Source organism: Hemiscyllium ocellatum, chromosome 10 (assembly GCF_020745735.1).
Source record: "Hemiscyllium ocellatum isolate sHemOce1 chromosome 10, sHemOce1.pat.X.cur, whole genome shotgun sequence".
Taxonomy (NCBI): Eukaryota; Metazoa; Chordata; class Chondrichthyes; order Orectolobiformes; family Hemiscylliidae; genus Hemiscyllium; species Hemiscyllium ocellatum.
In genome coordinates, this window is record NC_083410.1 from 49371738 (window position 1) to 49384924 (window position 13187).

The 13187-nt window shown below is 36.3% G+C and overlaps 1 protein-coding gene across 1 annotated transcript in view; it reads right to left on the reverse strand.

Annotated features, from left to right (window-relative positions):
- The window catches only part of ppp2r5a (protein phosphatase 2, regulatory subunit B', alpha isoform), a 168691-nt gene that overhangs the window by 18810 nt on the left and 136694 nt on the right, over positions 1 to 13187 (reverse strand). The window contains exons 7-8 of the mRNA XM_060831481.1: positions 10967 to 11075; positions 5430 to 5483 (exon numbers count right to left, since the gene is read on the reverse strand). Of these exons, the coding sequence (XP_060687464.1) occupies positions 5430 to 5483; positions 10967 to 11075 (163 nt within the window). The remainder of the gene's footprint in view (positions 1 to 5429; positions 5484 to 10966; positions 11076 to 13187) is intronic.

Below are 13187 nucleotides of genomic sequence, written 5' to 3' on the forward strand. Positions count from 1 at the left end.
TGATCTAGCATATTGTGACACCATAGCACATAAGTCATCTTTAAGACAGATGACCAAAAGCTTGATCAAAGAGATAGGATTTAGGGAGTGTCAGACAGGAAGAAATATAGAGGGATGAGAGGCAGGCAAGTGCAGCAGAAGAATCCCTTAGGATCTTGACAGCAGATGACATTATTCATTCCACATTTGTGACAGTCCAGAATGTTCAAGAGGTCAGAAATGAAGAACAGTTGTCTTGGAGGATTTTAAGTCTGAAGGAGATTACATACAAGAGGGGATAAGGTGGTGGCTAAAGACAGAAGAATCAAGTTATGAGAAAGCTTTGTTTTGGTCTGTACACAGTCTTTATTCCAGTTTATCAGATATGAATTAAGATTTTGTAACAGATATTACATAGACTCAGAGTTACACAGCACAGAAACAGACCCTTCAATCCAACTTGTCCGCACTGACCAGATATCCTAAACCGATCTAGTCCATGTATTCTGCTTCATTGTCACACGCAAACCTTTTCTCCCTATAAATCAAAGTATGATTTTATAGGCACAATATCTGATAAAATTGAATAAAATATCCTTGTTTGCTTAATGGAAACATCATAAGTCTTCTTGATCCATCTTGCTATAATATTACCCTGTCAATGGAGATGAAAATTATTCCAGAATAGTGTATATTAGGTTGCTCTCATGGCCTGAGCAACTCATACTTATGAAGAAAACTCTGGAATAGTGAAATCTTACACTGGAGTATTAAGTGTGTAGAAAAAGACACTACTTTTGGCTGACTGCATAGGAGGGCCTTCATCATGTAATTGTGCCCTTTCTTAAATAACCCAAAAGTACACTAAACTCAGTAACCGATATATCAATTTCAGACATGGCTTTCAAGTTCTTGCTCTTCTGTAGCACTACTTAATTTATGAAAATTGCATACTGTTTACTTCAAAGTTGGGCAACACCTAGTGGTGCATCTACTGGTACGAATTTTGTCTTTTCAAACTCAGTCTCCAGAGTGAATATCAAATTATACAACACGAGAACAAAATACACTTAGGGCTGGAAGCAACTTGAGATAGTAGTTCAAAAATAATGCACAATAAACATATCAGTACAAAGTTATTAATATTATTTTTAATCTGCAATAGATCTGTACCAATAAATCAAAATCTACTACTGACAATAATCGTAGGGACTCTATGTTTTTCTTGATGATGCAATTCAGGTTATTACCTCACATCTATCACTCATTATTTAGCCTCTTCTTACCTGGCCTAACTCATCCTTCATCTCCTTGATCCTCTGGCTTTTACAATGACTAACAATAACTGCAGATCAGTACTCGTTTATGTACTATGCTCTCTTGATTAAGCTATGCAAGTTGAAAATCCTGGAGTTGTTCAAATTTAAATGGCCTCTCAATTCTGCAGCAACTTCATATGCGGTTTGAGTTTTTCCAGACCTGAAATCTATTTGAAACAAAGTAACAAACTAAGCAGAGTTACTCAAATATCCAGTAATTCAATTACATTAAACATGGTCCAAGAAAAAAATTAAACCAACTAATTTTTGAAAAACTGTAGTTTAAATTGCAAAAGAAAGGACATAAAACTGGATGTACACTCTTTAGGGATGTAACATAACTGATCAAGTCAAAAAACTGGTTTTGAACTGCTGTAATGCATTATAACTTTAGTACTTAGGCATAATTGAAACAAAACACCTTTAAAACAAGGAGCTATAATCAAAAGTTGGAAGTATTCTGAGCAGGAACATCAATTTCTCTGGCATTTCTGATCAAATTCAATTCAGATACTGGGATGATAATATCCTCTCTATTGGCCGAAGGATCTTAGTTTAAAAATTAGGATTAGAACTACTTCTAGTTAAGTTACTTAGCACAAATTGACAACAAATTTAGAAGTATATGATTGCTACTGTTTAAGTTAAACAAAGGGTTTGTTTTGAAAGATATAAGCTAAAGGGGATTTTTAACCCTGCACTAATTATCTGAAATAGTGTGACAATATATTTTTCAAGTCAAATCATCTCCATCCATCCAGATACAGCTTAGAGCTGGCACTGGAAGCAAGATGAACTAAGGAGTATTGAACACAATATTGTTGGAAAAATTAATGGCTAATGGCAGTTTTTGAGCTCAATCACCTAACCTTCATAAACTTTCAAAGATGCTACTAAACTCCTTTCCCAGTCCACTCATCAATTCTGCTCTCATTCCTTTGTAATTAACCTTATTTAAATTCAGCACAGTTGCTTCTGACTCAGGTTTCTCACTGTCACAGTGTAGATTCTATTATATTTCAGTCATCGTTCCCTTTGGAATTTTTAACTGAGACATCATTTACTACACTTGCCTCATTGCCCATTACCAAAGACGGAATAGATGATCCCTGCTCAAATCCACAACATATTGTTTCAGGAAGTTGTCCAGAATAAATTCTAAATTCTTCCTCGTGGCTGCTGTTATGAAGTTGAAGGTGTGCAATGTACCTTTAAGGGAGAGGGAATACTGTTCTACACTGAGAACTTACAAGACCAGTCTCAGAGTGCATTGGAAAATTGAAAATACGTAACATTTGGCTGTGAAATGGATACTTCAGTTGGTTGCTGTTTTGACAACATTTCGAATTTAACCAGTGAATTTAAATTATACCTTAGGATACTAAAACCCAATCAAGTTTGAATTTATGGTTTTGCCAACATTGAACCAATGACACAATCTGATTTTGGGGATATGAAAAGGGCAGACATTTTGAAAATCACAGCAATTGCCACTGAGAGAGAGAAAGACCCAGGACACTGAAACACTCTCCATCGAAGGTATCATTTTCACATGAAATTATATTCCAATAAGAAGGAAAGGCGCTGACCAGCCGGAAGAAGACAGACATCGAAGATGACAGCTGCTATGTGGTTTTGAAATTAAGTTGATGCAATCTTAATAAGTGCTTTATTGGAAAAGTATATTGTTTATGGAGTTGGAGGTAGATAATAAGCAGTTAAGAAAACAAGGGCCTGAGAATTATGAACAACTGTTGTTTAATGTTTACTTTTACAGTTAAAGAATAAATCGATATTATTTTCTTTAAATTGTGAAATTTGGAAGTGCTCTGTCACTCATATTTTAACAGATTACGGGGCTAAGTGAACTTTTCTGGGTGTTTAGTCTAATTAACAGAGGGGTTCATTGCAGTGTCGTAACACTACCTCTGCCACACCTTCCAAATGTACATGAAAATTAAAGTCACCTATGATTAATAGGGTCAAAGAGATGTACAGCATGGAAACAGCTAACAAAGGAAGTGGTGGAGGCTGATACAATTACAACATTTAAAAGGCATTTGGATAGGTATATGAATAGGAAGGGTTGAGAGGGATATGGGCCAAATGCTGGCAAATGGGACTACATGAATTTAGGATATCTGATCTGCATGCATGAGTTGGACTGAAGGGTTTGTTTCCAGACTCTATTCCATGACTATTATTCATGGGTGACATTAATCTTTGTATACATTTGGAAAATGTGGCAGAGGTAGTGTTACAACACTGCGGTGAACCCCTCTATTAATTAGACTAAAAAAACCCAGAAAAGCTCACTTCGCCTCAATCTGTTAAAATATGAGTGACAGAAAACTCCCAAATTCCACTATTTAAAGATGTATTGCCTTTTTTGCTTCTGCGTCTTATTTATTTTCTGTCCTATAACTACTGTTAAACAGCCCACAGACTACTCCAAGTTGTGTTTTATTCTCCTTTTTATTTCTTACCTCCACCATTATAAATTTTACACGTTCCAATCCAGACCATTTCTTGCTGTACCCTCACATACTAACAAAGCTACCCTATGACCCGTTGCTTCCTGCTTGACCCCTGGATATTTAGTTCCAGTTCTGATCTCCTTCTAATCATGTTTCTGAAATGGCTACAATTTCATACTCAAGAGCATCTTTTGTGGTGTTAACTAGTTTATTTTTTTCTTAATACTGAATATGTTCAAACAGCCATTAATTTTGCTTTTCACAATTTATCCCTGTTGACCTAACTTGCTGCTATCTGCTGTCCTGAGCACTCCAAGATATTAACAAATAGGCAACATTGCAGTGTTATAATCATCAAAGGCTGAAATATGATTCTCAGCCACAAGCATTGTTAATTGCTTTTCTAAGTCAAATTTTATCTGGTAGCACAAATCAGCCATTGTCTTCCAGCTGAAATCAAATTTTCCCCTGAGAGTCTTTCAAATAAATCCAGAGAAGTGATCCTCTGGCAGTGTTACTGAAAAGGAAGATAACAAAAGGTGAACCGAGCCATTTGTGAACAGAAACCTCAACTGTTTGGCATGCTTTTACTCTCCTTTCAAAAGGCAATCCCATGATTCCAATTTCAAGGATGAAATCAGAATGAGTTTATTCTAGAACTGGTAGCAGCAACCAGTTTCTAAAAATGTAAAAGTAGCACATAAGGACTCAGCAATCACCCTTTAAACCCACAAATATTTGTCCTTTTCAAATCACTGTTGCATCCAGAATCATACCCAGCAATACTAGATGTTTATTCAATAGACAATAGGTACAGGAGTAGGCCATTCTGCCCTTTGAGCCTGCACCACAATTTAATATGATCATGGCTGATCATCCTTAATCAGTATCCTGTTCCTACCTTATCTCCATAACCCTTGATTCCACAATTCATGGAGGTAAATTGATGATACAGTGCCATCCAGTATTCTCAAATGCAAGTAGAGTAGATTTTGAAATGGCATCAGTCCTGGTCCATTGTAACATTTTTAAAAACTGCATTTAATTCTGTCGGGAGCTTCAGTCACACAACTAAATCAGCAACCTATCAGAATTGATCTCTGCCCAATTTTATCTCCCAGAAGGAAAAGGCAAGAACAAACTGTTTAATCTAAAAACCTGTTGGTTACAATTTTTAATTAATGCTGGGACACAACATACTGGTTAAAAAAATCATTCAATTGTTTAAAATTGGAAAATGTCTCGTCATTAGCAGTAAAATTTTTTTAACAAGCACTGAATTCATGAGAAGTTTATTTTTCAAAGGAGGCTTGTAATTAGAAAAAGGATGTGAATGAACATACTTTTGCTCTTGATTTTTTAAAAAATAGAAATTGCACCCCAAAAAGTTACTTTAGTTTCAATCACAAAAATAATGTTAATAATGTCCTCTTTTTCTTACTCAGATTCTGCTTGTATTTCAAAATGCTCAAGCAGTAAACATTCAAAGGGACATTTAGATAAATAATGTTATTAGACCAGTGAATTTTCTGAATCCAACTTATTTGGAGAGCATAGTTTAAAATTCTATCCTGCCCACAACCTCCCAAAACATCAAGTTGATTTAAAATAAATAAAATATACAATAACTATCAAAGTTAATGTTAAAACTTACCGGTTCTGTAAGAGTGGCATCTTTTTCCAAGAACTGTACCACACAATAAGCTAACTAGAAGACAAAAATGAACATAAATGATTTGCAGTAGCAATTAGTGAAATCGAAATGGATGTCGATCCTATATGCACAAATCTAAGCAATAATTTGATAGGGCTGTCAAACAATCTCTTCATTTCACTCAACAGATGAGTGAATATTAGAGAATGTATGAAAATAAAGCTAGAAACAGACACAAGCAGTTCACAATTGCTCATTTTAAAATGTGTATTCCAAGATGAAGCTTTTCTGAATGTGGAATTTCCTTTAAGTTACTGTTGTATACGCTAAGAAACTTCAGACAGATTTATTGTACATGATACGCATTGAGAATGGACAAGTACAGGCCTTTGCTTTGTTTAAAAGGTTATTCAGATATAAATTACCCATTTCTCTTTTTTTTGAAAAATGACACCCAGGTTTAATTCATTAAACCTGCATTTTCCCACAGACCTGAAATGGAATTCCTTATAGAAGTTTAAAAAATCATGAGAAGCAAAGTATTTTTCCCCAGAGTAGGGGAGTCCAAAACTGGAGGGCATAGGTTTATGTTGAGAGGAGAAAGATTTTAAAGGGATCTAAGGGGCAACTTTTTCATGCAGAGGGTGGTGCATATATGGAACAAACTGCCAGAAGTGGAGGAGGAGTGTGGTACAATAACAACATTTAAAAGGCATTTGGATGAGTATATGGATAAGAAGGGTTTATAGGGATATGGGCCAAACGCTGGCAAATGGTAGTGGATTAATTCGGAATTTCTGGTTGGCATGGCCAGGTTGGACTGAAGGATCAGATTCATGCCATATAATCACTATGACTCTAATTTTCTATAACAATGTGTGTCAAAATAGTGTACCACTATTTAACGGGTATCATGCTTGCCTTAATGAATCATATTGAAAAATTGTTAATTTAATGAGCAGTATTTAATGAACAGAAATTAATGTCAAATTAGTTATAGAAACTAACCAAAGAGGAAAGAAAGATTGGATCAAAAGAGAGATAGACAACAAAGACAAAGAAATCCCTCTCAGTAATAGTAATGGGAATCCATATCTGTAGGAATGATTTCCAGTACCAGAGAGATTGTTTGCTAGCAATTAAGACATATCATATTGATAAAATAAAACTATACTGAAATGGACAAACCATAACATTTTCTGGCCGGTTCATAGGGCATTTGTGTACATATCTATCAATTTTACTCTATTTCATGTTTTTTAATCACCAAGACTTCTGGAGGACCGTAGCGTCTTGGGCAGCATCTTTCTAATCACTGCATTTGACAGTGCATGCGCAGTGGCTGGAGGTTGGCTGATTAATAATTTAAGAATGGTGAATGTTGTTAGCCTCTCAGTAACTATACATTAGTCACATCTCTCACCATCAATATTTTTCAAAGAGAGATTGTATTGTCTGTTAAGATCAACATGTCCATGGTCCAGGAGAAGGTATTTGGTATAAATACTCCAGGATAAGATCTTTGCAAGTCTGCAAAATCATTTTTAATTTCCGATATTTGCCTTCTGTGACAATTCGGAGCAATAAAGGTCAGTGGCATTATGGACTCAGTATTACAATGAGTTAAATTGAATGCAACCAAACAATTAAATTGTGTTTTTCACTGCAAAATCACGGTGGCTAGTTGAATGCATCTTATTTCAAGGAACACTATTTTGAAACAGCAGTCTTAAAAACATAAAACTTCTCCAGATTTATATAATTTTATTCAGTTTCCAAACTGAAATTATTTTTAAACACTCATTATCTTTAGAATCTACATGTAAAATGTTGTAAGCAATCACTTGGTAATCAATAGTTTGCTATTTTCCCATAGCATCTTCATTGAAAGTTAGAGGATACCACTTTAACATATCTATGATAACCTGTACAGTTCTCCTGAGGTAGGGCTTGGAGCATAATTTCCCAAGTTAATTAAAATTAAGCTCATGAAATAATTAAATTCCTATTTAAAATTAATTTAATATACCTGTTAATATAACAATCACTCCAAGCTTACCACTGGGAATAGTGCTGTGAAATTCTCAGTGCTGTGAATGTAAGTTAAAAATTAAAGGCTTGTTTAAGAATTATGAGGTGAAACTGGTGATTAATTTGCTGTACTGTATAATCATTCTAAATGTTTATAAAGAATTCAGAGTGAATACCCAATCACAAACAATAAATACGAAACAAGATACAGTTATTGTGAAAAGGCAAGATGGTAAATCCTTGACACTCGACAAAGGCCATCTGAAGAATAAGAAACATTAACAGTGAGAGGTTGTGGCCAGTGGCTCAAAGTCAGAATGGACAAATGCAAATTGTCATAAAAGCATCTAACCAACTACCTCTTAAAACAATTGGACAATAAAACCTCCAAAACTAGGTTTAAACTAAACTGAGTAGAGCAGAGTGACTGAAATTCATGGCTATGGGACAAGTGCTGGAAAATGGGATAAGAGTAGTTAGGTAGTTATTTTTGTCCAATGCGGTGGAGACATGATGGGTCAAAGGGCCTTTTTCGGTTCTGTAGATTTCTATCATTCACAATTGAGAAATGAGTTGGGAGCATTTGAGAAGGTGGATCTAGGAACCATATAGAAAGACTAGATAACTGACCGAAGACTGACTTGGTCGTTTTCTGACAACTGAAGAACACTACTAATTAGCTAATGAGTTTGCAAACCCTCTCATACAATAAACCCTCTGCTAAAACAATTCTCACAGTTCGTCAGTGCATGTCTTAAAGCACATAGTGCAAAGTTGCATGGCTGCAAGCTTATATAGCTTTAATACAAACATACATCAACAGAAATGACCAAATATAAAGGTTCAAAAGTGGCTTCACACAGTTTCTTATATTTTCCATTAAAGAAATCCAACTGACATTCCAACAGCTTTTCAGAAAAGGAAGATCTTTTGTTGAATAAGGTACAAGGGCTAAAGGCGAAAGGAATTCAATAGGTACTGCAAAGAGGTAGATTAGATTAGATTAGATTACTTACAGTGTGGAAACAGGCCCTTCGGCCCAACAAGTCCACACCGACCCGCCGAAGTGCAACCGACCCATACCCCTACATTTACCCCTTACCTAACACTACGGGCAATTTAGTATGGCCAATTCACCTAACCCGCACATCTTTGGACTGTGGGAGGAAACCGGAGCACCCGGAGGAAACCCACGCAGACACGGGGAGAACGTGCAAACTCCACAGTCAGTCGCCTGAGTAGGGAATTGAACCCGGGTCTCAGGCGCTGTGAGGCAGCAGTGCTAACCACTGTGCCACGGGGATGGAAAAGTGGAACAGTGGGGGCACTGGGCTGAGGTGGTGAGAATGAAGGGAAAAAGAGAGAGTGACGAGTGAGGAGGAAGGGGAAGTGGAGTGCATGAGCAACAATGAACAGCAAGTATAAGAAAATAATGTCAAGAAGAGCAGCTGCCAGGCAAATGTAGGTGGGGCAATGAGGGCTGGAAGAGAGGAGAGGAAAGGAGGGAATGGTGATGAGTGAAGAGAGAGCAAGGACATGAATGAGTTTTGCTTGGGGTGGGGGAAGAGTAGGTATGGATGCCAAATTAGAGTGAGGACAGGTTGGGGAGGGAAGGATGAGGCAGTGTGGAGAGGGGTGAGACATGGAGAGAAAAAGGAGATGCAGGAGAAGGGCAAGAATTAGGGGAGAAAGGAGAAGGGAAAGAAATGGCAAGCAAAAGGTGAATGTAGAGGAAGCGCTAAGGTCCTCTATAACTGAAGGGATTGTTTCTCACTTTTCTATTTCACATCCCTTGTGATAATGGCCTACCAGCAACTCTTCCAAAATGTTAATAGGATTGTGAAAGAAAGTTTCTGTTTTGTAAATCTTTGTTGACTTTGCCAAATCAGGTTATAATGTTATAAAACGTCTCATGATTACATTCTTTATTATAGATTCTAGTGTTGAAGGACAACTGTGGCACTGCAATAGTGTTGCTACCCCTGGATCAGGAGATTTGGTTTCAAATCCCACCTGCTACTAAGGTGTGCAATAATTTCTCTGAATAGGTTAGTTGGAAAATATCTAGATTCTAGTAATTTTTCAACTAACGATGCCTGGCTCATATTTCAATGAATCTCCATTTGAAAAATATTACATTACAATTTTCAAATTGGAAAACAATCCATTATGGGTATCTTCATCCTACATCTAAATTAATAACCTACATCATAAGTTGGCTATGGGACAAGTGCTGGAAAATGGGATAAGAATAGTTAGGTAGTTATTTTACCTCTAACTCTGTGCATTTCAATTTCTTTCTGATAATTTCTGGTGCGAAAACTGATCCAATGGATAATGCCCAATCACACTTCCCTAGCTAACGGTAAACTTGCCATAATATCAGAGGACTTGAGGGCTGCTCTCTTCCCTATTTATCCACTATATTAATGACCTTCTCTTCAGCTTTTAAAATTTTGAATTCTTACACAACCGATATTTTTAATAAAGAACAAATTTTCATTCAATTCAGTGTTATGTATGAAACAAAAGGCTCCCAAATTGTAGAACACAGACATTAGCGGTTGTGGAGCACAGAATGAGTTCTGGCAGGTTTGAGGATCCTTTAAATGTTAATACATTTTGCTGTTGGTGAGGATGGCTTAATTATCTGTTTTTGGAGGCCTGGATGTGGTCACAACCGTAGCTTCCAAGCCCAGCTATTTTGATACCCTCTCAGCCTTCCCCAGCTCAACTCTCGAAGCAACACTACCAACCTCAAGCATTCATTCTTGGGTCACATGACAGTCCAGCTACTGAAATAGGCTCATTTTAGGAATTTTTTTAAAAACGCAACATTGGATTAAAAAACCTTTAATGTCAGAAAATAACTGACAAGGCCCATACAATCCCAAAAGTGTACAACAAAAGTACTACTACAAGAAATTGATCACATGTACTCAATTAATTCAGTTGCTTTCGGTTGCCCTACTTAGTTTATCCATTCATCCAAGCATAAGGTGAATAAACCTAGCTTTCTGTTCCTTACTTCCAATATTCATATTATAGTATTATGTCAAGTAAGCTTCATAAGGTCATCAAATAAAAATGGATCTAAGTATCAATCTAGACAATAAAGTGCCAAACTAACTACCTTGCTAAAAACAAACAGAAATATTTTGAACAGTCAATGTTGAACTTTACAATCTGTGGAACATCAGCCTTAATACCTGTTCCAAAAGCCTGGCCTTTTCAATATCTCCATTAAATCAAATGACTAAAATCAGTCTGGACATACCACAAATAAATTTGTCGCAACTGTTGTGCCTACACAATAAAAACATAATCCACACCTGCTTTTGCAGTCATTTGGTCCAGCCCCCCCACCCCCCATATTGCAGTGTACTATTTTTACTGGAAGTTTGAATGACACAGTAGAATGTACATCAAAATAGAAAATCATTGTAGTTCTGGTGCCAAGTCAATGCTAATTTAAATCATACTTACATCAAGAAATAATAGCCTACCTGTGCATGAAATAGAGCTAAGCCTTTAGCAGTATGAAGGGGAATGAGCACCTTCAAAAGAAATTGTTTATGTTCTGCTTTCAATGGCAGTGCAAATCCATTAATAATACTGAAAAATAAATAAAGTTAATAATTCACCCATTTAAAAGTTTGAAATTATCTATTTATACAAGTACATTTAAATGAATCAAATTATTTTAAAAATAAAATGCGGTATAATACAATATTTAATCTATTTTTATCTGAATGTGCTTCATCAATTTACTTCCCTTGAGGTTGGTAATGGAGATAGAGCCTTACTTTGCAATGTGCAAGAGAACTGCGCATTTACGACAATTACTGAAGTCAGTTGTTAACTTAGTTTTCAACTCTGTCCAAGAAATATAAATGGTAAAATACAAAACTGGCAAAAGGTATCCAACAGCTTTCAAAACTACAGACACACAGTCACCAAGCGCTGATGACTCAACAGCCCTCATGTGTGAAAATGGGTTGCTAAAGAGCTTTGTAATCTGATCTGTAGGTACACAGAAATATTTCTTCACTTCTATTAGAGGACAGAAGTACATAAAAGTTTATATCTTTACAATAAAATCAATGCCTCCTGGTTGGTTTTAAGCAGGTCTAATCATTCATTTGGTAGATATGCAACTTCTTTTAAAGTGATAATCAACCAACACTTGTTGATTTCAGGTGGTCAATCACCCACATTACATTTTGGATGCATAGTTCAGCTGCACAGTGAGTACTTTTATTGAGGTACCAAGGGACCCACGCTAATTTTAAGCATTTTCAAATAAATACACCCGCAAACCCTCCTCGTTGTTGTAGATTGCTCTGGTATATTAGGCATGTTGTGAAAAGATAAATTATTATGCACATAAATTTAGTGAGAATGCAGAAAACATAATGAGGATGCCTCATTGAGGTTCGAGTATTCACAATGTGATCAAGATTCACCATAATGCACTTTTAATATAATTTAAACAACTTCAAATAATTTAGAGAAGAAAAACAGTATATGGACAATTAGAATAAATAAGTAAAGTCTTTGTTGAGTGAAAAAAATTGAAAAAAAATTAAGAGGATAAGGAGGGAAATTCTGAAACATTAAGCAGGGCAGCTAAACATTATTGTGGAACAGAAATTGCACAAGCAAAAGAAATGGGTCAACAGAAAGTCAAATTTGGCAGGCCAAAGATCCGAGTATGGGATGTAAATGTGGAGGAATTCTGAAAGGAAAGGTGTCATTTGGGTGGAAATGTAGATAAAGGCATTGCTTTTGAGATAGAAAACAAACTCATGGATTACTGTGGTAGAGTTTTCCCAATAGTTTTCAGAATTGAGAAATTCATCGTTTTTTTAGGTGCTGTGAATAACTGAACGTAGTTTCGGACTCCCAAACTAAACAGGTCATTCCAAGAATCTCTGATGTTTTGCCAGAACTTTAAAGTTGAGGAAGAGTTGACAGAGGGAGAAACATTTCCTAGCATGTTGCAACATTGTCTTCAAGGTCAGAAAGAATCAGGCATGGGCAGTTACCCACAGGGTCAGCACCTGCAGCTTCATTTCTGGGACCGACTTTGATTTTTGGAAGTTGCACCTCTCAAAAACTTCTCTGACACCTTCCAATCACAACTGATAATATCCTGCTCTCAACTCACAATGCAAGACATAACATGCTGAATTCCAAGCACTCAACTCCTTTTCTACTGTATATGCATCCATTGGCACGATTCTTATTTGACATACTACTACATGAATTCAATGCTTCCATTATTCTATTTAGATGCTTTTCCACCTTTCGGTACAAAGCTCCAGCATTTTTGCATATCTTTCCAATGGCCTCTCTTTCCTTTAAGTTACTCTAGAACGTGAAAGACAATCTATGCCCTTGCGCAATCGAAGTAGAGCATCTCGGAGATGAGTATTCAGGCAAAACTGGCTAGGAAAGCAGGCCTAGGGACACTGAGAATCCTCCTCTCATGTCAACACTATCAAGTCAACTAGTTACTATTTTGGCCACCACAGTTATTGATTTGTTTTAACAATGCACTGCTAAAAAGTAATTTGAGATGAAGAAAAAACACGAGGCATCAAATAAATGTGAGACTTCATATTTATTGATCGTTGTGGAACTACTGATAGTGAAGTACTAGAAACAGAGATGAGTAACAGTCTTACTTGACTCATACAAACCTCTAAGCAGAGGTGCTTAATA